General features: G+C 40.4%; 2 protein-coding genes across 3 annotated transcripts in view; both read left to right on the top strand.

The window, feature by feature from the left end:
- LOC127530294 (fibronectin type III domain-containing protein 1-like) overlaps nucleotides 1-5,523 on the top strand; it is an 18,642-nt gene extending 13,119 nt beyond the window's left edge. The window contains exons 5-10 of one of the 2 annotated variants that reach the window (XM_051936668.1): nucleotides 184-282; nucleotides 509-626; nucleotides 745-932; nucleotides 1,512-1,619; nucleotides 2,310-2,498; nucleotides 2,721-5,523. In XM_051936668.1, the coding sequence (XP_051792628.1) occupies nucleotides 184-282; nucleotides 509-626; nucleotides 745-932; nucleotides 1,512-1,619; nucleotides 2,310-2,498; nucleotides 2,721-5,392 (3,374 nt within the window). In that variant the 3' untranslated portion in view covers nucleotides 5,393-5,523. Of the gene's footprint in view, nucleotides 1-183; nucleotides 283-508; nucleotides 627-744; nucleotides 933-1,511; nucleotides 1,620-2,309; nucleotides 2,499-2,720 lie in introns of those variants that run through there. The other variant, XM_051936669.1, reaches the window with a different exon arrangement.
- The window catches only part of LOC110964093 (fibronectin type III domain-containing protein 1), a gene marked incomplete at its 5' end in the record, with an annotated part of 25,741 nt that continues 6,567 nt past the window's right edge, over nucleotides 5,519-24,692 (top strand). The window contains 7 exons of the mRNA XM_022212704.2: nucleotides 5,519-5,638; nucleotides 6,533-6,644; nucleotides 7,039-7,401; nucleotides 9,119-9,193; nucleotides 10,187-10,324; nucleotides 15,632-15,868; nucleotides 22,563-22,671. Of these exons, the coding sequence (XP_022068396.2) occupies nucleotides 5,519-5,638; nucleotides 6,533-6,644; nucleotides 7,039-7,401; nucleotides 9,119-9,193; nucleotides 10,187-10,324; nucleotides 15,632-15,868; nucleotides 22,563-22,671 (1,154 nt within the window). The remainder of the gene's footprint in view (nucleotides 5,639-6,532; nucleotides 6,645-7,038; nucleotides 7,402-9,118; nucleotides 9,194-10,186; nucleotides 10,325-15,631; nucleotides 15,869-22,562; nucleotides 22,672-24,692) is intronic.

The raw sequence follows: 24,692 nt of genomic DNA on the forward strand, positions 1-24,692 counted from the left end.
GTAGTTACTAGGTAGCATATGGTTTGATTACTGCAAGCAAATCAGCAATGAAACAGCTGGCAGCATTTTGTTTTTTGTTGTTTTTTCATGATAATTTAGCTAAGTGGATACATTTTGTTTGTACTATTTTTAGTGTCCATAGTGTAAACCCTGGCCGTGCCTGGTATCCCTTTCTGTTCATAGCATCTGAGTCCGTTCATGTGGTGTCACTGCAGGCACAGAAGGCCCAGGGCCAGAGTTCACCCGCCAGCAGAGCAGTCGCAACCAAAACAACCGAACCAGGTACCTGCAGGTTCATCGAGAATCATTTCAGTCTTTCTTTCCAGTACAAAGATCACTAAATAGTCATCAACAGCCATGGAAGCTGTGAACTGCAGGACAACTTTGGCTGACATGTTCACCAAAATTCAGCTTTAGACAAATTTAATGATTGTAAAGATGATTTTAATATTGGTTTGGACCTAGACATTGTTGTCTTTTTGTCTTTGTGTGTGTGTGTGTTGTGCAGTGCCACCTGAATATGAGGCCAAGGACATCAGTGTCAGGGTCATGTCTCCTCAGTCAGTCCTCATCTCCTGGGTTGACCCTGCCGTCGAGATGGGGAAAGTTGCCCCTGGGACGTCCAGGTGGGCTTGTTAAAGTTACTGTGCATGCGTCTAGTACCAAGACAGAAAAAAGAATGAGTAAAGGAGAACACTAAGCCTATTCATTGGAGTAAAACATTTCCATTTGCTCTTACCTCAGATCATACACGGTTAGGTACAGGGAGAAGGGTGAGTCAGCACGCTGGGAGTACAAGGACAGCACCCAGAGGAGGATGATGATAGACACCCTGTCTGCTGACGGCATGTATGAGTTCTCTGTCAGAATCTCTCAGGCTGAAAATCATGGCAAGTGGAGTGTCTCAGTCTTCCAGAGGACTCCAGAGTCAGGTATGTACTGTAACTGCATGCTGAGAATCACTTACAGAACATCTTTTTGTTGACTCTGATGCAGATTGCAAGTGAAGTAGTGAAGACAGACTAATAGAGCCCCGCATATTTCTTAGCATATGAAAAGAGCAATTATTCTCACAGAAAAGCATCCCCTCTTGCATAACCCAGTATGTTAGCTATTTTCTACTTATTTCATCATACCACACCTCATCACATTCACTTCCCATTACTCCCACTTGATATATGATTCTAAGTTTGGCTGCAGCTCTGTCATGATTGCAGCTTTTATACCATGTCATAGCAGCTCCTAAGCTGCGGGTTATTGGAATGTCAGCATTTACTGCCTGGCTCACAGTTCAGATCTCCATCTGCAGCTTCGTACACGAAGTGAAGGGGTGGTTCCTCACAATGTATAGCAGCAATGTTTTCCTCAGTTGAAGTCTCCTGGCACAAATGTCCTCACTTTTTTTTTTTACATTCTTTAAGCAGCAATTTCCTCACCCTTCTTCCTTTACGTTTCCTGTGGTTTCTTTCACCCCTGTCTTTCCATTCACTTGTACTCTCTTCTTTTGCTAGCACCATCTGGGTCACCTGAGAACTTCGAAGTGAAGCCGCTACGAGGAAAAGGCACTGCTGTCATAGCAACATGGGATCCACCTGAAGAACCCAATGGGAGGATCAGAGGTCAGGCCAGGAGGATGAAAATCAAATTTAATTAGATTCAGTTTTGCTTGGATAATACTGCAATCTGCAATGTAAACTACTGCAGCTCTATGGAAACAACACAACCATGGCTAGATGTAGAGTATAACTTTGTGTAGTATCGCAAATCATGAAGATAAAGGAATGAAAAGTAAATTTCTTCTTTGATTATTTACTTCGCAAACATTTAAGAAACTTTAAATCAACAGATACAACTTTTTTTCAAGTGCACACACAACAAACGTAAGAAAAAAATAATGAGCATTTACACTGTAGCTTTTTCACTATTTATATTTTAAATTAGTTTCCATACTGTTCTCTTATCTGCTTGTTGTAAACACAGCATGTAAGTCAGCCCAGTTCTGCTCAAAGGTCCCAGAAATTTTCTTGTGTCACTGTCGGTTACAGCTAAATCACTAATAGTCGCATAGTTGTGCCAAGAAAAGCAGAATGTTTTGTTTTATACAGAATCTGTTTAGTATTACCATCCAACAATGCTTTCTGTATCAACTATTAAATTGTAAAACTGGTACGAATGCTCATCAAACAGGGCAAACACTCTTTGTACTGTAAACACTTATGAATTCAAGTTTTCAAAGGCCACTGCTTGACCTTTTCTTTTGAATAGTTTTACCCCACTCTCACAGTTGTTTCTGCTCTACTTTCACACAGAATACATCTTGTCTTATGCCCCTGCAATGAAGCCATTTGGAATGAAAAGCATCACGTACCGAGGAAGCACCACCACAGCCACAGTAGATGGCCTCACACCTGGAGACCGTTACATTTTCAAGATTAGAGCCACCAATCGGAGGGGACAGGGACCACAGAGCAAGGCCTTCAGTGTTGCCATGCCAGGATGTAAGCACATTTGACTCCATACAGTACATGTTTATGTGTGTGAGCTTATATCTTTATTATTAATATAATAAGATCAGGACCTTACAATATTATATTACAGAGAATGCAACCAGATGACTTGTGTTGTGCCTTGCCAATATATAAATGTAACTGAATGGAAATTAACTGAACTAAATTGAAAATCACAATCCTGAATCCATTATCCTTTGTATCTCCTGCCAGCCAGCAGTGCGGCCTCATCATTCTCAAAAACCAAAGACAGCTCAAGGACTAGCCACACTCATTCCAAACAGGATACCGACCATGAAGAATCCGACCTCCAATCCACAGAGGTGCCAGAAGAACCGACCACACCACCCCCACAGCGTCCTGCTGCACCGGTCAACAGGCGTGTCCGTCCACTTTCCCAGACACGCTCCTATCACAGCATCTTCTCCTCTGTCAGGGGCTCAGTTAGGAATACCGTGAACAGAGGGTCAAACAGAGGAAGAGGCAGAGAAGAGGCGGAAGAAGAAGAGAAAATACCTACAACACCACCTCCAGCAGAGGAGACAACAACCATGGAAGTCATGCCAGAGACAGAAGAAGCAGGCAACAACGTTTCCCCTGACACTGAGGATGATGTGGATTATGATGATGAGCTCCTGACTACTGAAACTCCCAGTCTCAAAGTTGTGACACCTTCCCCAACTAAGCCTGCACCTCCTCGTGCTAATCCACCAAAGAGACGGCCAATTAAGATCAGAGTCCATCAAAAAGCAGGATCTAAGGATTCTTCCTCATCCTCATCCACTGGTTCATCTTCATCTTCATCCTCCTCGTCTTCTGCTACCTCATCTTCTTCATCCGATTCCTCTTCATCTTCTTTCCCTTCTTCTTCCTCTTCATCACCTTCCACAATGTCATTATCTTCTTCCTCACATATTCAAGAGTCAGCAGCCAGTAGGAAGGACTATGTAGCCTCCACATACCCAGAGACCAAAAACATCTATGATAAATCCAGCATGACACATGCAAAACCCTCCACAACAGTTGTAAAAGAAACCAATTCACAGCAGACAGACACTTCCCCAGTAGGTAGAGGTTCTGCTTCAGCAGGACGCACCAGTGGGTCTAGTTTTAGTTCTAGATTTGGTTATGGTCGAAGACATCCTGGAACTTTGTTGAGAGGGAATTCGACCCGCATCCTGAATGGTTTTAAACCTGCCCACACCTCACAGTCAAATTCTCTAAGCAGAACCCAGAGCCAAGTAACATCAAACACACGAAATTCAGCAACATCACAGTCCACTTTATCAGATAGGACTCAAAACCATGAAACATCAAATACTTTCAGTCCAACAACATCAAGATCAACGTCAGGAGGCACTTCCAACAGCAGGGCAACCTCAGATTCATATAATGCTGAAAAATCACAGTCCACGTCAGAGTCTAGGTCTCGTGGCTCTACAGCTCTGCAAGGCACTTATCCATCCACTTCACACAGCAACACAAATAGTCGTTCCACTGCAGACACATCAAGGTTTTCTCAGTCCACTTCTCAAAGAGGATCTCATGGCTCTGCAACTTCACAGGATATACAAAATTCCCAGACTTCACATACGTCACCAGAGCAAGACACGTCATACAGAGAAGGAAATGATGACAATAATTACAAAAACACACAGAGAGAAGTAAACAAAGCTGAGGAGCCTACTTTAAGCTCTATAAAACAACCTGCAGAGGAGGAGACTAGGGAAGAAGAGGGGAGGGATGGAGGCACAAATGAAAAGCCTGCAGTTTCTCGTACTAGAATTAGTTCTTCGTTTGCTGAAAGATTCCCTTGGCTAGCTAATCGTTACCCAGGCAGATTTGGTTTAGGTACGAGGACGTCATCTCCCAGGCAGGAAGGTAGGACTCCGTTTACCCGGGTGTCATCCTCTGTAGGGGCTGGCAGACCAATTCTGAGGGGGACACCCACAAGGGTCGCAGGAGCAACGGGTGCTGAAGGAGTGTCCTTGATACAGGAGACTAGTGAAGATCTGAGGACTCCTTCTGCTCATGACTCACTAAAGAATGAGTTTGGAGTGAATTCAGTGAAGCCTTCACTGACCAATCAAAATGCAGAATCTAGTGACACTAGAAACCCAGCTACCTCATCTTCGTCATCCTCCTCCTCAGCATCCACCTCTTCAAATTCTGATTCCCATCATTCCTCGAATGGACGCAGTGACTCCAACCATAGAGGAACCTCAAGTGGAAATGATAATGATCGTATGAAGGATTATCTTGGTGAAAGGAATAAAGAAATCAGTGGGAGAAATGGTAAAGTTGCAGACCCCACAGCAGCTCAAAAGAATCCTACTATAACTTCAGCTGATCCACACAGAAATGGAGAAGACAATGAGAGTGTGGTTAATAGGGAAACCTCATCCAGAACAAGATCTGGCACTTCCTCTGGATTCAACCCAACTTATCGCCGTCCTGGTGTAGGGATAAATGGGAGGGTGCGCTCTCCTGTTTTGGGTAACAGGCAGTTTGGAGGATCTAGGCTTCCCATCAAACCACAACCAGCACAAAACTCTAGACTTGGCTCTTCAACATCTGATTCCTCCTCACCATCATCTGGTTCTTCTTCTTCCTCAAGTTTGCCTCAGCCAGTGTTGACCTCTGATCGGGATGGTGGCACTGCGGTGTCGAGGACAGGAGGATTCGTTGATGGCAGCTCTCAATCCACATCGTCATCTTCATCACTGTCATTGTCATCGTCTTCATCAAGAGACAGTTTTAGGAGCAATGGGGACAGGCCTCGCTATCCCATTAGCAGAGGGAAACCAAACAATGGAGCAGGACTCAAACCTGGCAATGGAAATGGTAAAGTCAGTTGGTATGTGCATGTGATTAAAAGTTGTTGACAGATTCTGTTTTACACAAAAGGTGCAAGTACCTCCTCCTGGAGCCTTTAAATGATAGACAATGTGTGATAATATGATCCCTAACTATCTTTGTAATGCAGTGGCTCTGCCTAAATTCTGTTATAATTAGGTAAAAATGGAAGACCTAATTTGACAGCAACAGACGATAAAGACTCTTCTTCCTCTCATGGAACCAGCAAGGCCACAGGCCAAAGGTTTATCACTGGACCCGATGGAACTAAATGGGTAACTATGTTTGAACTAAACCATGAGCTATTTCTATATCAGTGTAACATGAGACAGAAAAGGCATGAGATACTTTTCTTTGTTACTGACATGTTCAGCTTAAAATACAATAGATTGTGCTAGCTTTTAAGTAATAATCAGACATTTTGAAATATGTTGCTATGCTTTCTTACCAGGTGTTACATAAAGAGATTGACATTACTGATATACTGTATGTATGTATGGTAAACATGAAGCTACAATTAGTAGAGGCTTAGCTTACATTAGGATAAAGACTGGAAACAAGGCAAAGCAGATCAACCTTACATAGTGAAAAACCACCAGGAATTTACTGTGCCTGTCCAAGAAATAGTCTGGCACACAACAATAAAACCAAAATATGTTGTTTTTCACAGGTTAAACAAATGAGATGTGACTGTTTAATGTGCTTTGTGATAGTTCAATTTAGATTTTCCTACCTTTCTGTGAAGTAAAGGTTACTTGTTCTTGATATACAGTACAGCTAAGTCACAACAAGAAAGCAAATAAGCATAGTCTAAAAATTTCTCCTGTAATGCTTCAAAATATGCCCCTAAATCCTTTTAAAATGTCTTTAAAATTTTACAAAGCAGTTGCTCCCATTTAAGTTGTTGACTGAATGAGTATGTTTACAAGAGCAAGTGGTAAACAATTCAATTACTATTTATTTATATAGCAACAATTCACAATGTGTGTCATCTAATAGCACCAGCAATCCAAAATTGCCTTTGGACTCCCTATGAGCAAGCAGTCGGCAACAGTGGGAAGGAAATAGTAGCAGTATTTCCTAAATCTTATGGTCAGGATGAAGCAAAAGTTCCGATTTTAATTGTATATATTATTATGTGGATTTTGCTAATATTTCTGTCTTGCCAGGTGGTAGACTTAGAGCGGGGAGTTCTGATGAACCAGGACGGACAAGTTCTCCAGGACTCTCAAGGCAAACCCAAGAGAGTGGTGCTTGGAGAGGATGGACGCACCATTTTTGGTAATATGCTTCAATTAATCATTTTGTAAACTATAAAGTTCAAACATTATATGCAGTGTTCCAGTTGTTGTACTAATCTTTTAGAATATTTGCCCATTTACTCTCAACAGTCTGCATGCAAGTTTGCCAACAGAACAAAAGCAAATTTCTAAAATAGTTGTCATGGTTTTTGGTATCCATTTGGTATTTTTTAGATACTTTAATTGGGCATCACCAGCAGAAGCTTTTGCTTAAGAATTATTAATGCACAACTGTATTTTAACATTAGTGCTATTAGTAGTCTGTATTAATTTTTGAAAAAGTGGGTCAACTTTGTTTTATGTTCGAGCTATCTAAGATAAAGTCATTAATAATAAACCGTCTCTCCTTGCTCTGCCCATTCACTGACCACCAGACCACATGGGCAGTCCCTTGGTAAGCCAGGAAGGTATTGCGCTGTTTGGCCATGGCAGAGATAGCCAACCTGTCATCAACCCCAAAGACAAAGTCCTCATGGTTGGAGGAAAACCTGTACTTGGTTTGGACCGGCCACGCCCAAGGACCACCACAACCACCACCACCACCACCACCACCACAACGACAACCACCACCACGGCTCCTACTACCACACCTGAGCCCACCACTACTGAATGGTTCATAGAGGAATCAACCACTGCACTGCCATACCCAACCTGTCCACCTGGAACCTTCTCTAAAACAGATGAAAATGGGTATCCAATTCTGGACCCAGAAGGAATTTTGGACTGTTATCCAGAAGGTGAGCCTTTGACTTGATTCATAACTCTGCTGACACCATCATAAAAAAATCAATCTAAATCATGATTTGTGCTACAGGAATGAAACAATATGCTGCAGCACTCCTACTTAAAGTATTGTTTAGTTAATAGCTTTTCCACAAAGCTGAAGTCAAGTTCAGAGCCAGAATAGTGAACGTAAATAAGTATGACTTCACTAAATCTCTCAGTGGCATTGTTTGTCAAATCCATCCAAGCTGAGGCCATGAGTGCTTCCTGTCTATGCCCACAGAGTCCTATAACTCTATAATTGTATGTATAACTGTGTGATCTGGTCAGTCGTGTGCGTGTACATGTGTGTGTCTATTGTATATAAGACCACAGGAACCACATGTAAGTCTCAGCCTCTGGGAGCTGGCTGTGGTCAGAGTCTTGCTCGCTTAAACAGACTACGGGCTGTCAGTCGTACATTGCCATTTGAGTTGCCACAAAAAGATAAGGCCTGAAGCACACTTACATGCATAAACACACAAAAGGTTGTTATTGTTATTACTGCACACACGAAGGGGAATTTGAAGATAATTAAACTAAACCCAGTCCAGAAGATCAGATGAGCAGAATTGTAACAAACCCAAAAATGTTTAAGCAAAATCAAAATAGAGATTATATTTAAAATAATATTTACAATACTTACATTCCAGTTCAGAAAAGCTCCCCAGCACATAAATACATAAGCATAGAACTGTTAATATCAGGAAAACAATCTATTTTTGTTGTTATTTATGTTTCATTAAAAGCTTCAAATGTACAATGTGTAAATGTACAAAAGCTTTGCCAAAATCCATTTCAGACAGAATGTTGAATCTGAAATAGAAAAGCTTTGACACAACAGCTATACTGCATGTGAATGTGGAAAGGTACCAGGTCTTACTTGGTGTAGAGGTAATGAACAATAAAATCTTGTCAAGCAATAGATATACACTTATCAGCCAAAACATTAAAACATTAAAACTTTAAAACCACCTGCATGATGTTGTGTAGGTCTCTGTTAGGTTTCTAAAACAGCCCTGGCCTATCAGGACAAGGACATAGGAAATCTGGAATATGGTGTCTGGCAGCAAGATGTTTGCACCAGAGTCCTCTGGGTTGTGGGGTGGGGCGTCTGTGGATCTGACTAGTTGCAGACCATCTATGGACATTGGATCGGATTGGAATCTAGGAAAGTTTCAAGGCCAATTCAATGTCTTGGCCTCTTTGCTGTGCTTCTCAAGTCGCTCCTGGGCACTTATTGCAGTGTGGTTTAGCACAATATTCTGCAGGGGGAGGAGTTCCATCATAAGTGGGATGTATATTCCGTAAGTGGTGAGTATATGTCAAAGTAACATCCACATGAATGCCTGGGCCCAATATTTCCCGGCAGAACACTGCATTCTGATGAGATTTGTCATTCACTTCAATTGTCTGTGGTTTTAATATTGTGGCTGATCTATTTAAATAACAATCAGTGATATTAATTTATTCTCCCTGCGGTGCCAGATAAAGACTTACCAAAAAAAAAACAACATCAAATTGAATACAAAAACATCACAATACAATGGTGAAACTGTCTCGTCCCTCTGTGTTCGAATGGGTTTGTCTGTATGGATGTGTGGGTGTACATGTCTATGTACATATGCCAGTTTAGACTGTGTCCAAAGCCATGTGAGATTGATGTTACGGCTTGTTCTACTTCTCTGACAGAGGACTCCTCAGGGATGGAAATGGACTACATGGTTACAGAGACCATGATGCCTGATGCTTTTGCTCTTGAGAAAGGTATTGGCTGAGTTTGGCTTCGGACCGACCAACCGCCACTGGGCTGGGATAGACTATAGTACACTGGATGCTCATTGTTTGTGGTATTTTACACTGCACTGTTTGTTCATTGTCTGTTTTTCTGTCAACGAGTCTATTACCTAGCTCTTTCCATGCCTTCCTCTTTGCCTTGTCTGTGGTCTTCACTTTGTTTCTCTTTTGTATGTTTGTTTGGCTTGGTCTTGGTTCATTGCTCGAGGTTTGGATATTTTCCATTATGGGCTGTTTTTAATCACTTTTATTCCAAAAACTGGACCCTTGCTGCATGTGAACTGCATTACTAAGCTGAGGAGAATGCCCTGGCTTATAATTAATGCAATGTATTTGCTGTGTTATCATTGCTTTATAATGTAATAAATGAGACCCAGCTTCAGCTACAAAACACTAGCTGAATGGAAAGTTGCAGACTGAGGCTGATGGTAGCGTGTACCACAGGTGTGTGGATATCTGAAGGAATCGACTGCATGAAATATTTTCTTTATTTCTTAAATTTGCTGGAAAGTCATGGTCAGTGTAGGTTTATAGCATTACCCTGCCATGGCAAAAAGCTGGTTGCATGTGTTTGGATCATGATGTAATGCCAAGGTCCACTGGTGCAGCAAAAGGAAAAGAATACAGGGATGAAAGAGGAAGAAACTAATTGAACTTCACCCACCAAGTCCCTCCACATTTGTTAGCTTTGGAGACTTGTGAAATAGTCGTTGTCCTCAAGGACCCCTCCCCCACTCACATGGAAAATACGGGCAGCAAAAGTACAGCTTTAGGCGTTGGGTCCTTACAAAGTGAGCTCATACATCTGTCCACAATTAATTAAGTGTATCTGACACTCTTGTTACACAGATCATGGCGACAGTTACAAAGGATTATGGAAATGGCAGTAAATTATCGAGTTAGCTTGTAAATAATATATATTTATTTTAACAAAAGGCTCACTGACACATGTGTTGTTGCTAGATGAAGTTTTTGTCCAGACCACCCTGCCGCCCACCACCACCACAACCACAACCACCGAGATCCCGACTCCAGAGCCACGACCCTCCAACAGAGGCCCTTCATCTGAGTTTGACCTCAGTGGGAAGAAGCGATTTACAGGTACTCAAAGACTTAAAGAAATGTATCCTTGTGCATACTTGCTATTGCTTTAATGATCTCTATGTAGTCACTTATTGTATTACTCTTGGGGAAGGTTTTATGTGGCTATCCACTGCAGGAACTCAGGGCAGACTTGAGGTAGCAGGAACCTTTACATGAACTCTCATGTAATTAACCCTTTTAGCCCATCTGTTACCAATGTGATGTAGAGTTGGACAACTTCCGCCACAACTACAACTCAGAAAGCAACAAAATGAAAAGACATAATGGTTTCTATATGTAATTGCAGTTCTATGAGCATATCTGAAATAGAACAATGCAGAGTTTGCTATGCTATCTTATAACTTGAATTTTGTGTTGAGGATGGTTATAATTGAGTGAAGATGACTGCTACACTACGAGGAAATCTAGCGGGTGGAAAAATGACATTTGTTGTCTTCTTCCAGTTTAATCATCCAGCATCAAGATCCACATAGCATTTTTACGGATTCTGGAGTAGGTACATTTTTCTACACCATAAACAAAACTGAAATACACTACAAGTCAACAGTTTGGACATGCCTTCTCATTTAATGGTTTTTCTTTAGTTTCATGACTATTTACATTGTAGATTGCCACTGAAGGCATCAAAATTATGAATGAACACAAATGGAATTATGCAGTAAACAAAAAAGTGTGAAATAAGTCAAAACATGTTTTGTATTTTAGATTCTTAAAAGTAGCCACCCTTTGCTTTGATTACTGCTTTGCACACTCTTGGCATTCTCTGGATGAGCTTCATGAGGTAGTCACCTGAAATGGTTTTCCAACAGTCTTGAAGGAGATCCCACAGATGCTGAGCACTGGTGGGCCCTTTTGCATTCATGCTGCGGTCCATCGCATCCCAAACTATGAGATGGAGTTCAGAGTTCATCTCATGGTTGACAGGAGACCAGGTCAACCTGACCAGAGGCCAGGTCATCTGACGTAGCACTCCATCACTCTCCTTCTTGGTGAAATAGCCCTTACACAGCCTGGAGGTGTGTTTGGGGTCATTGCCCTGTTGAAAAATAAATGATGGTCTAACTAAGCACAAACCGGATGGGTTGGCATGTCACTGCAAGATGCTGTGGTAGCCATCCTGGTTCAGTGTGTCTTCAGTTTTGAATAAATCAGTGTCACCAGCCAAGCACCCCCACACCATCACACCTCCTCCTCCATGCTTCACGGTGGGAACCATACATGTAAAGACCATCTATTCACTGTGTCACACAAAGACACGGTGGATGGAACCAGAGATCTCAGATTTGGACTCATCAGACCAAAGCACAGATTTCCATTGGTCTAATGTCTAATCCCGTTTCTTGGCCCAAACAAATGTCTTCAGCTTGTTGCTTTTCCTTAGTAGTGGTTTCTTAGCAGCTATTTGACCATAAAGACCTGATTGGTACAGTCTCCCCTGAACAGTTGATATAGAGATGTGTCTGCTACTAGAACTCTGTGTGGCATTTATCTTGGCTCTAATCTGAGGTGCTGTTAACTTGCCATTTCTGAGGCTGGTGACTCGGATGAACTTATCTTCAGTAGCAGAGGTGACTCTTGGTCTTTCTTTCCTTGGGTGGTCCTTATGTGAGCCAGTTTCTCATGAAGCTCATCGAGAGAAGGCCAAGAGTGCACAAAGCAGGAATCAAAGCGAAGGGTGGCTATTTTGAAGAATCTAAAATATAAAACATGTTTTGTCTTATTTCACACTTTTTTGTTCACCACATAATTTCATATGTGCTCATCCATAATTTTGATGTCTTCAGTGACAACCAACAATGTAAATAGTCATGAAACTAAATAAAAACCATTAAATGAGAAGCTGTGTCCAAACTTTTGACCCGAAATGGAAGTTTTACAGGGTTGTTTTTTGTAGTCGAAAAAGCGCTAAGAGTCAGGATGCCCTGCAATGGCCTGCATGTTCTTGCAGTTGAAAATGACTTTGATGAACTCACAAAGCATTATGGTGCAAATTTACAGCTTTGCTCACCTTTGTGGTGCTTTGTAGTGTCTTTCATGTAATTGTTTCAGTTTACTGGCCTACAGTTTTATCATTTTGGCTCTCACAGCCTTGTTTTTCAAGTACAGAGAGAAGCTGTTATCATCAAAACATTCTAAAAGCTCTCTATGCACTCTGCCCAACACCAAACAGAAAACAGATACATTTTCTAAGCAACTTGTCAACATATTGGGGTTATTAGAAGTTGGCTGGATATTCGGTTGAGGACACCCAAAATTTATCTAAAATAAGAATCAAAATAAAACTTATGTTTCCCATATGGCCAGAAGCATGGGATGTGAACAGAGTATATGTCACTGTCATGTTTAGAGCTTGTTTCTGTGGCCCAAAGTTGTGAAAAATAATTTTGTTAGTTTAAGTTTAAAGCATCCGATTCCATTTTCCCATAGTGCATGACTCCTCTGTATTTAGCAGAGTTTTTATTTAATGTATAAAAAATATCTTTTCCCAGAAGTCTAGTTTCTCCCAAGGAGTAAGATTACACTTGCTGCTATGTTGGTTTACCTTCAGAGTTTGGCCCCTCGCTGATGCATAATAAGTTCCACTTTGGCTTGACATATGGAAAACCATCCTTCATCTGATATTTACTACTAGCAGGGGAGTGTATCTTTAATTTAGTTTCTGTGTAATTAGTCAAGGTTTGAAAAGAATAACACATATTATATTTACCATACAATTTAAATAAATAGCATATGTCTTTAGCTTAGAAAGTCAAGATTATGGTTGACCTGTTTGTTCTCAGTGCCGTAAATAGTGATAGTCTGATGGGAGCCGTTTGTGAAAGAGTCAGCATTTTGGACCTCTATTGTTGCTTTCTTAGCAATACCTCATAAATACAATATATCACCTTCTCAGTCTGTATAGTAATGTGCCGCAAAGAGGAAAAATATACAAACACACCTTAATTGGAGCCCAGTAACAAAGTTAACTGAGGACACTTTGTTCATGGTCTCTAGACTCGTAAACTTTGACTCCCTGCTCTCTTTTTAGTGTCTCTGTCTGCTTACATTGGCCTCTCGTACCGCATCACCTCATATGACCGCACAAACAAACCAAAATGTTCTCTTGACAGAAGCAAAAGCAGGATCTATGTTACTCTAACCTTTTAAAACAATACATCGGAGGTGTTTTTAATTTGGCTGTTCAATGATGTTGCTTTATGTTATGTTTAAATAATTACTGTGAATAAATGTACACTGTAGTGAACAGGTCCAAAAATAAGTTTACAGAACTAGCAAGTAAGAAAGAACACATAAAACAGCGGGGTTATAAAAACATAACCCATTATATGGCAGGAAAGAGTCATCATATACTTGTACAGTATAATAGTATTTTTAGGACAGATACAGTGGTTTACTAGTGCACATCCAGAAAGCTGGATGACTTGTGATAGAATCAGTGCAAATAATCTGAAAATTGTCCCATAGTCAAGCACCAAAATAACCCACCAGATCCTGCAGATCAACAGTATTTTTGGTTAGACCCTCATTGTCCTGCTTCTCTGTTTAAAAAAATATGTTCGTAAGCCAAGCTACTATTGTTGTCTCATGTTGGCGCATTGTTTTCAGAGGCTGTGTAGTGCTCCACATGGTGAGTAAATTGACTTTGACATGCAAAATTGCTGCAGTGCCCCTTAAATTTTGAATGGAGTCGAGGCAGCTCCTTCAGAGCCATGTGGTTATCATAAAATACTGCACAAATTCTGAGTCAGTTGAAGTCAAGGTTTATCATTCTGGATGAGGGCCGTGAGCTTCTATATGAGCCTTTAATAATAGCTCATTGACAGATTAAATGCAACTTGTCAATGCCATTTTATATCGATCCTCTTTAGAAAGCTTCTTAAAAGTTGAGATTTATGGCTGTGGTTTTATCAGTAGAGCGTCATAAATATCAGCATCATGTGCTCCCGAAGCAACAATGAAACAATGAAGTGGTTTGCTCTAGACGCCATCTATCTTGGTAAACAGTGACTATCTTGTGATTCAACTTTTAGCAAAGCCATCTGAAAGCTATTACACTCCCCAAGTCCAAAATGGAAATCGTAAAAGTTGAGGGTGCTGACCTCAGCAGAGAAAGAGGAGTCTGCTGGCTCAATGGGGAGACTTCCTCCTTCCTATTTATTAGTTGAATATATTTTTGGTCCACTTCAGCAGCCTGCCAGTCTCCTGACATGCTCTGCGTGAACGTTCTAACAGAGATTTCCTCTTTAGCCTCTTTATCTGTCCATGCTTGCTTTGCTTTGAATGAATGGAGCCCGAGGCAGACGTGGGACTGAAAATATCAACTCATAATTCTGAGCAGTTGCGTGAATCCGGCTTTACAGTCAGTTCCAGATGAATGGAGTTTGTCACATCGGACACGCAAATGAGCACCAGATTATTTGGACTATTAAAATGCAAATTTATGCCTTACTAGACTGATATTAGAACTGACATTATGTGAACTGTCCTGATACTTTTTCCCAGTGACATTTGATCCACGTCAGGCTCACGCACGCCAGTTTTCGTCAGTGTTTTTGGATTTGGTTTTTCAACAAGCCAGACGAAGACAGTGTGTCTCATAGGGAGGTACTTTAAGCATTTTAAAATGAACACATGACCGAGGCAAAACATCTGGATCTTCCACGTGCATGAGCCTGCAGAGATCCTGGACATGTGGATGCTTTGCAGAAATACAGCCTTACAAGCACCCTGTGAATAGACAGACACATAAATCTGCTCGCCCTGACATCAATTGATGTATGTTAGTTTATGAATGCGTAGCACAGAGGTCATCTGCCTGCATATATATACCTACAGTAGGAGCTTGTAAGAGCTTAAACCCACAGAGCCTACCAGACTGTGAGTTGATGTGTGGATACTGACATGTGTTAGAGTCTTGGCGTTCACAGAGCGACAATCATCTGGGGAGGTGGGAGCGACTCCAGGCTCCAACAGTTCCCTCCAAATCCCAGTCAGACTAGGAATTGTGGGAGATCTGAAGTATTCGCAGCTGTAGGCCCGGCTCGCATTTCCAGAATCACTGGAAGGAAACAAATTCAAAAAAACAAGAGTGGAACTGAGGAGAAGAAGGGAAAGTTTGGGGACAGGCTCCTTTAATAATAGATAACAACCAAGAATGTACTTTTTTTTCCATCTGTCTCTATAAGATCAGTACATTTTTACAAATATCTATTTTTTGTTGTGAACTACCTCTGTTAAGAAATATCTCACTCAAATGTGCATGATTAAAATAAATCATTTCTTTTCACCTTTTCCTGCCACCAGCTCCTTATGTGAACTACATCCAGAAGGACCCAGGCGCTCCTTGCTCCTTAACAGAGGCTCTGGACTACCTCCAGGTCGACATCCTGGAAAACCTGATAGAGAAGGACAGCATGGCAGCCAATCAGAACCAGCCTCCTAAAAATAAGCCTCATAACCTCACGGTGGTTGCCATGGAGGGCTGCCACTCCTTCATCATCCTGGACTGGGCCCGACCCCTGAAGGACGATATGGTGTCAGGTAAGAAGTGCTGTTTTTCTAGAAGTCACACTTAAATGATTCAATATTATACAGTTGTGAATTATTTATATCCTCAGCTGAATGTTAAGGTGGATTCTAGCACCAGTTTTCTGCACCTGTGTTGAATTAGATGAGTCACTTTAAAGAATGAGAATACTTAGGCAATCACATATTTTACTTTTTAATTAACTGACATTACTTTGTAGAAATCTGTTTTCACTTTTGACATGAGTGGTTTTTTTTTGTGAATTCCCGCTTATATTGACCATGATTCAATGTTGAAAAGTAATAAAAGGGAAAAACTTCCAACAGGGGTGAATACTTTTATAGGCACTGTACACGGTGAAAGATCCCAGTGGCTTGGCCGGTCACTGGAAGTCAAACTAACTAGGGCTGAATACACAGTCACTCCTGATTAGTACCAGATTCAACCTTTGCCATTTTAATTGAGTTTCCCAAATCTGAGTATGTAAATTCATGATTTTAACAACAGGACTGTCACAAGGCAAGGGGGGTTTGAACCCAGAGTGCAGGCACAAAGGAGGCAGACAGGTGTTCTCAAACGAGGATTTATTTCAAGAAGAAAAAAATACAAAGCACTGTCGGAACTAACCAAAGCAACCAAACTCCATAGGAAAATTAACGAATTTAACCAAACCAAACAGAGTCCCAAGCTAACTAAGAATACTCAACAAAACTGGGCACGACACGGGCAGAGAACTAAACTAAACACAAACGGCTTGACTCACGATTAATAAATCCAAATGAGGGGGCAGCAGGCCGGTTCAGAAGCTGGCAGTCTGTTTAGCGCATGCGGAGGCTGCAACGAGCAGCGAAAGCAAGGCGGCTGCAGGACTGCAGCGATGGGGGGCCGAGGCGAGGGCAGAGGGGGAAGCTCCAGGGATGAGGGAAACTGGAACCGAAGCAGACCTGGGCAGTGGGGCTGGCTGGGAGCCAGCAGGGACAATAATCCAGCAGTCACTGGTAGGGTGAGCTGGGCGTTTAAACTGTTGCTGATGAGATTGGACACAGCTGTGCTCCTTCTGCAGCTGTGTCCAATCGCTGGATCGTCAGCAGGTCCGGGGTGAAGCACAGAGGAGGGAGGGGCCATGACAAGGACACAAAGTAGTCTTCACTTTATCTCATCAATTCCATAGTGAAATGCTATTAAAAGGAAAAATCTAGGTGAAATGATTAATTTGACAATTGTTGTCAAATTGTTGTCATCTGACAACAAAATAATTTCCAACTAAGTCATTTTAGAAGCAAAATGCCAAATGTTCTCTTTTCTGAATGTTTTGTTTGTTTGTTTGTTTGTTTGTTTAGCTTGGTTTTTTATTCATTCTCAACTGAATAGCTTCAGTTGTTGGTAGGGCAAAACAAGTTCTTTAAAGACATCATCTTGGGTTTTAGAAATGTATATTATTGTGATAGATTAAATGCATAATCACTAAGAATTTTTTATTATTATTTACCTATAATTAAGACACAACAGCTGTCAGTGACGTTGACAATGAGCATACTTACTAAATGTCCAAAATCTTTGTCTTTGGATGTTTTTTGCTTCTGTCATATTTTTTACTCCCTGTGTGGTCATTTTTCACTACAACTAGTATAAAATAGGGATGTCCGATATTGGCTTTTTTTTTGCCAATAACCGATATTGTCCAACTGTTAATTTTCAATTCCGATATCAACCGATACCAATATATATTGCAGTGGAAACAATTCCAAGCCACAAACATATTGTTAGTCAAGCACAGCAAACTTGTTACTGCAGCCACACTTCTGTTTACACGCTTCATGACGCAGTTTGATGATGTCATCATTTGCATGCTGGTAAATGCTAGCGAAATCCAGGCGTTATTTCTTCGGTTGTCATGGTAGGCAAAAAAACCCCCAATAACAATACTGACCGATATTACATTTTTATGCCAAATCGAGCCGATAATATCTTTAGGTCGATATCATCGAACATCCCTAGTGTAAACTACTGTAAAATTCTACACCTCTCTGTAAGCAACACAACCATGAATAGAAACATAAAGAAGTCAAAAATATCTGAAAAACAATGATGCTCAAAAATGCTATGCATGTTTAAGTACTTACTTTTCCAGAACCGTTACTCTGCTCTGCTCATCAAAGCTAGAGACATATTTCACCATGCTTGACAGCTTGCTTCACTTCATAGCATTTTTGAGCCTGCTGTATTTATTTCATTGCTTAAGAAGGTTTTATTTTCCTCTCAGTCTCCCTGGTTGTCTCCTGTCTGTTCTGTGTAAACATTGCCTGCAGTTCAGGACGATAGCCACAGAATTTTAGCCACCTGGCTGTTGGTCATGGCCGAGTCTCAGAGCTCAGAACTTTTTGTTTTTGCAACTGGTTCATTATGAGTGAATTTTTAAATGAGATGCAGCATCAAGTGATTTTGATAAATTATCACAATTCTAAGCTTTTCTTGGGTTATTTTTCCAGATGGAGCTGGATGTCCCATATAATTAGTTCAAGAACCCTTGGAAAGCTGAAAATCTAACGATTTTCTGTGTTTTTACAGTTTCTGGTTCTGATAAATGATGTCATTTTGGCAATTCTTGAAAGAGAATATGCCTTTTGAACCCACCAGCGGGCTTTCTAGTCCAGAGAACTATCAGCTGTCTGTTATATGCTGTGTAGTAAAGGCGTGAATGAGAGTGTGACCATGGCCACAGCCAGATAGACGTTAGTTAGCATGGCATGCACTTTTATTTACTTGCTGAGTGGAATACAAACTTAACCTTTTGATAACCTTTTGATACACAACATGGGTCAAAAGTTACCCATATCCAGTGGAAAGTGGGCATCTCTTGACCCATGTTGTGCATCAAAGGGTTAACAACGCAATAAGTCTCCCCAGTGGTAGAATGTTATAAAGTTATGGAATTTGTAAACTGTACATAACTTGGGAGAACATCTGCTATGGACATCCTCTCCAACTGCTGCCATGGAAACTATTCATCCATAGCTTATATTTTTTCAAGAAGAGTCAAGCAGAATTCAAATTTCTGGTCAGTTAAAGTTGTTTAAAAGCTCCACAAGCTGCAAGAATTAGATCTGTCATGTTCCTTTTCATCTGCGGTGGTTCAGCAGGTTTCTTGAACATGTCACCAGCATCCCTCTGGACTTACATTTTAAGAACTCACTCCGACAGTTTATTGTGAATAAATCCTGAAACCACAGACTGCCCTGAACACACAGATAGGGCATAGCTCGACTCCTGCTGCTTCTCAGGGAAAACCAAAATTTCTCTGACCTGGAAGTTGACACATGAAAAAATAAGGGATAGAGAAGAGAGTGAAGATAAGAACACAATATATGAGACACGGTGGACTATCAGAGGCAGCAGTCTGGCCAGCTGAGAAGCTGTGTGTTTTCTTTGGCAGGCAAACACAAGCTCCTGGTCATAGTGCGGACGGGTTCCTTCTCTGATGTATAAACCAGATAGATGGTCTGAGCTGTCACTGCTGTTTTCTTCCTCTCTTACTTTCCATCTGTTCTCCTTTGGTGATTCCTCTCTGCTCCCGACACTCCCTCTATTACTTTAATGCGGCTCATGCTTCATTTGTCTGGACATTTTTGGCACCTGTTGATTATTTTCTGTCATTTATATGACTTGAAGAATTACTTTGATTGACATGATTTTTCTTACCGCCCACAAATTCTGTACAAAAAACAAAAGCAACAGTGAACTGACAAGCAGCACTGAGATGGTTTTGTAATGTAATAGGTAACAAATTAGTAGACACCCTGTTAAACATGTAATGCAAAGTTTTAACTGCATCATCAAAGTAATGCAACTTTTAATTTGTTAAGTTTTCATTACTTTTCTAACAATTGTCCTGGGCATTACCGCTAAAATTCCTAAGAACATCAACGTAAATTCTTGTAGATCTGATGATAAATGAGATCTGTTCGTGTTATTCGATCTACGCTGGCCACAACAATATTCAAGGATTACTAAGATTTGCTATGATTTTTTTTTAACCAAACGGTTCATAAATGGAGATGCGCCTTTGCAAACAATTTTCGGGAGAGACAGATTTTCATTTATTTATTTATTTATTTGTCATAAATAAGGATTAAACATAAATCTGAGGAAGCCTGCTGACAGGCATTGTGCAAAATACAGAACTAAATTACATCTTGAACACAAATAAATAACATTGTACTTGCTTTTAATGTTCTTTTGTTTAGTGTGACTTATTGCAGTTACAATAATTGCTTTCTGAAAACATGTTTGAGATCTTTTCTGATTTCAGAAGGAAAATATTGTTGAATTTTCTGCTCTTATCCAGCAATACCTACCCTGGCATGACTGGCAGACTCAAGTTATTTAGAAAAATGCACATTCATTTCATTGGTATTTTCAAACAAAACAACCAATCGGAAACAACTCTTACAATCTGAGTGCCGCCAAATGACTGACTGAAATTATGAGTCTGTCTAGACGTACAGAAAGAAAAGCAATCCTGACCTTCATGGTGTTGCACTCAAATCTGTCCCAACGGCTTTACTGACCTGCGTTGTCTGGAAATGCTAAAAGGAAAGCATTCCTTCATGGTGAAAAAGATGAAAAGCAACAGAAAGAATGTTTAAATGTTTAACTGAATTCATTCCTCTGCGCTGTGAAACTCCACTGTTGTCCAAAAACTGTTAAAAACATCACTAAAACACAACCAGCCACACTGGGTGACATGTTTCACACTTTAACACTTCTGCTTTCCAAAAAAAGTGATTGTCCAGAGGCTGAAGAGCTGTTTCCAAATAAACTGCAGTGCCCATATTTTCATTATGAAAAAACATATTAGAGAAAATCACCGACATTATCCTTCACACCGAGTTGCATTTCAGAAACTAATGCTTTTAAATGTTCCGATGGAGATAATATAGATTTCTGCAGGATATATGAAGTATTCAGGAAGTTTCTAGGAAATTATGAACTGCCTGTGAATAAACAGGAATTTCCCAAAACACCAGACTGCTATGCGGTACAAAAAAACAAACAAAAAAAACATCCAATATAAGATATATACTGTAGATAAGGAATACATTATCTGGCACACATCTGCAGGTATAGTTCCACACATGCAAAACCAATCACAAAGCACTGTTTTAGTTATTAGGGCGTGTTTGCACAACCGTGCCTTACGACTTATGGGTCACGGCTTTTAAAACAAGTAGATGGAAACAGCTGTTAGCGTGTGGTTTTGTGAGTTTTCACCTGTAACCAGCTCCTGCTTGCATTGACTCTGATGTATTGAGGAGCTTTTCCTTAAAGCTTCTGAGCAAACATACACATCATTCACCGAGGATTATAACTGTTGATTTTGGCCCAAAGGACCAACTTCCAGGGAAACATTTGAGAAATTCGTACGCGACGCCGGGAAAGATACTCAGGCAGATGGCAGATACAAGAGGCTGCTACTCTACTGAAGCTCTGTTTAGCTATGCAAAATGGAGAAAGAATGAAAACCCCAAAAGAAAAAAACGAAGCAGCTAGCTAGTATGTCCCTTCTCTGCAGTCAGTAGCCAGCTGTGTTGGTGCAGCTCCAGTACAAACAGAGTCAAATTGAAAAGTCCAATAGATACAGTTTGCAGTTTGATGTGCGGCTGAGCTGGTCTCCATAGTTTTAAAGTGAATGATCGTGGACTGCATGACCTCAGGTTTCTTACTGGATTCAGAGGATTAGTCTGCGTGACTGAAGAGAAGAAGAAAGCAGACAGTCAGCGCAAAATGCCAGAACTGCAGTTTTTCTTCAGAGCCAAACGTATGGGAGACCACCTACTGCCACAAAGTAACTGAAATAACAGAATAAAAGTTGGTACTTTGTAAATCATCAGTCAAACCTCATGTTAGTCCAAGCTTGATGAAGTAAAAATCCCTTTTAAGGCTACATTGTTACATTATAGATAGAAACTGTAAACATGAAGCAGCCAAGTGGATTCAGTTTATCACTGCAAGGTTGATTCTTGGAAGTTACTGTGTTGAACAGGGAAATCATCTAGTATTACACACTGGACTTACTGGAAAGTGCCAGGTTCCATTCCTTGTGTTAAGCTACAGCAGCCTGCTTTGGGAGGTAGCTGTACTGTATGTTTACTACACAAACGGAGAAGTGGGATTGATTTTCTCATGTGACTCTTACGGGGTTAAAGCCAACAAGTGTATTTATCAAAAAGTCTAACTACTTTAAAGTTGTGATAGACAGTAATCTGGAAAAGAACCAAGAAATGGCCTGAATTTACAAACACTGCCCTCTTCCAGATCCTAAGTCTTTTTAAACCAGCATTAGTCTATGTATGCTTTTTAAAATACAAAAATAGTGTAGTTAAAGTTTCACTTTTATGAAGGTCCTCCACCTAACCCATTGAACCACAATATTCTACTCTGATTGTGGATTTTGTTGCTCTTCACACCATAATCTCACATTCTTTAGGGGTAAAGAATTAAAATCTCCAGTTACAGGTGAAATTTTCATTCTAGAATATGATCAAAGATTATTGGGTTTTTGCCCAGTGATGTAAAAAAAAAAAAAAAAAACACCTACCCCAGCTTTAATGCCCAACCTAATCTACTTTCTAACTGTTTCTGTATCAGTGAATCTGATTTCTATTTTTTTAGTGAGCCCTGCCCTTTATTTTGCTTTGTTCTCTGCAGGCTACATGGTCCACAGCGCTTCTTATGATGATGTACTCAACAACAGGTGGTCCTCCAGATCCTCCAGTGGGACCCACCTGCCTGTGGAGAATCTAAAACCCAACTCCAGGTAACACATTATACTGTGTTTGTTTATCACTGAATGCCTCACTGATAAACTGCATGCTTGGCAAAAGATGAATGCATGTGCATCCAAAGCACTTTCAGGTACGGCGATTTACATTATCATCTCACACATGGGAGCCATTAAAAGCAAGAACCTGATTTCACAAACAAAGATTTGTTTGGTTGCAAGATAATTTACTCTGACCTTTGTGTAGCAGAATAAACATCTTGGCTGCGTGTTTGTGTGCGATTTCCTGCATTCATGCCTGTTTGCTGTCTGCTGGGATGCAGCCCAATATGATATCAGACTGTAGTGATACACTGATTACGCTGTAATGTGAAGAAAATCCTCAAAGTGAAGTAAATCAGTTTGGCTAAACGGAGGCAGGTTAAAAAAAAACAGATCTGGATCTAAAGTGACGTGCCGTTAAACTCCATCGAGACCTTGGAAAATTCAGTGGAACATAAACGCAGCACATATTACCTGCCACTTACATAAAGATACAGCCATCTCAGTCTGTTTCGGTTATTAGAGCAGGTTTCCACAACCATACCTAATGAGACACAGGTCACGGTTTTGAAAATAAATGCATGGAAACATGGACCCAAGAGAGGAAGAGGGAGTTGTTCTTGATTTCATCTTCATTCACTGTTGCTTTTAGGGATTTCTGCTTAGGGAAGTGTAAACAGTTTAATAGTTACTTCAGTTATGCTTTGATTATTTTTTTCTCAATTTGTTCATCAGCTTCATTGAGGCTACAGATTTGATGCACAGTGTGTGTGTATTCGTGTGTTATTTACGCAGCTGATGCAAGGTAAACCCTCTAAATTATTGGTTCACATAAACACAGTGATTAGGTACTTTCATGTGCAAGAAAGCTGAATAAACGACAGCCATGAAGGGAAAACATCAATCTTAATCCATATTGGAAACAACACATGGTTTTTGTGTTGTCTGGGTGAGAGGAGGTGGGGGAGTGGACCACACATCGACAAACGGGTTGTAGTCAGTCAATAGTGTCCTCACATTCTTTAAAATCTTCCCAGATAGATAAAATAATTATTGAAAAATATGTTTGCATAGCTTTTTTGATTAATATCATTTAGATACTGTCTTAAAAATCCGGTTGTGATTATTTCCCATGTGACACTCCAAGTAATAGTTAATTTATAGGTTATTTTTAGCAAACCACAAACTACAATTTCAGAATTATATCAGGATCAGAGTTATCCTGTTGCCTGGTGTCACATCTTGGACTGAATGAAGCCAAACACCTGCTGCTGAACACAAACACTGCAGTTGTGTGCAATGATGAAGTTTTCCAAGAGTCTACAAAGAGGGTTTCCCTCCCTGGCAACCAGCTTGTATCCAGGATCATGGGATGGTTTATGGGACAGTGCTGGCATTTCCCATGCTGGAGGCTTTTTCTGACTGCCAGAACTATTGAGCTAGGGTAGTATTACCCATATCTATAATGTGTGTGCACATGTGGAAAAGTCTTCCTTTTCAATAGACTGAGGGTTGTACTGTGGCTGTATATCCTACTAAAACTGCCTTATTACATTACATCTCTCAAATTTAAACTACTCTTCATCAAAGTAGACTGAAAATTTGAACATCTCAACCCTTTGGATGACGTTCACTTTAAACTTTGGAGCTTAATAGAAATATCTATAATTCTTTGATCTGCAAATATTTTAAGAATTGATGAAAGGCCAATTTAATGTAAAAATGTCAAACATTCAGTGGTTTCAGCTTCTCAGATGTCAGAATTTCCTAGTTTCCCTGGTTTACTTTGTAGTTAATTAACTCTTTTTTTTTTTTTGATTAGATATAACAAGACATGATGACTTCAATTTCAGCTCCAGGAAAATGTGATTCTTTAGTGTTCTGAAGTATTTCATAAATCAGTTTATTAAGAAAACAGTCTGCTGAGTAATCAGTAATAAAAATGACCATTAGCTGCAGCCCTCTTACATCTGACTTGTTGTCTTTGAACCATCTCTGTGTAGCTGTTGCCAGAT

This window comes from Acanthochromis polyacanthus, chromosome 16, assembly GCF_021347895.1.
Source record: "Acanthochromis polyacanthus isolate Apoly-LR-REF ecotype Palm Island chromosome 16, KAUST_Apoly_ChrSc, whole genome shotgun sequence".
NCBI lineage: Eukaryota > Metazoa > Chordata > Actinopteri > Pomacentridae > Acanthochromis > Acanthochromis polyacanthus.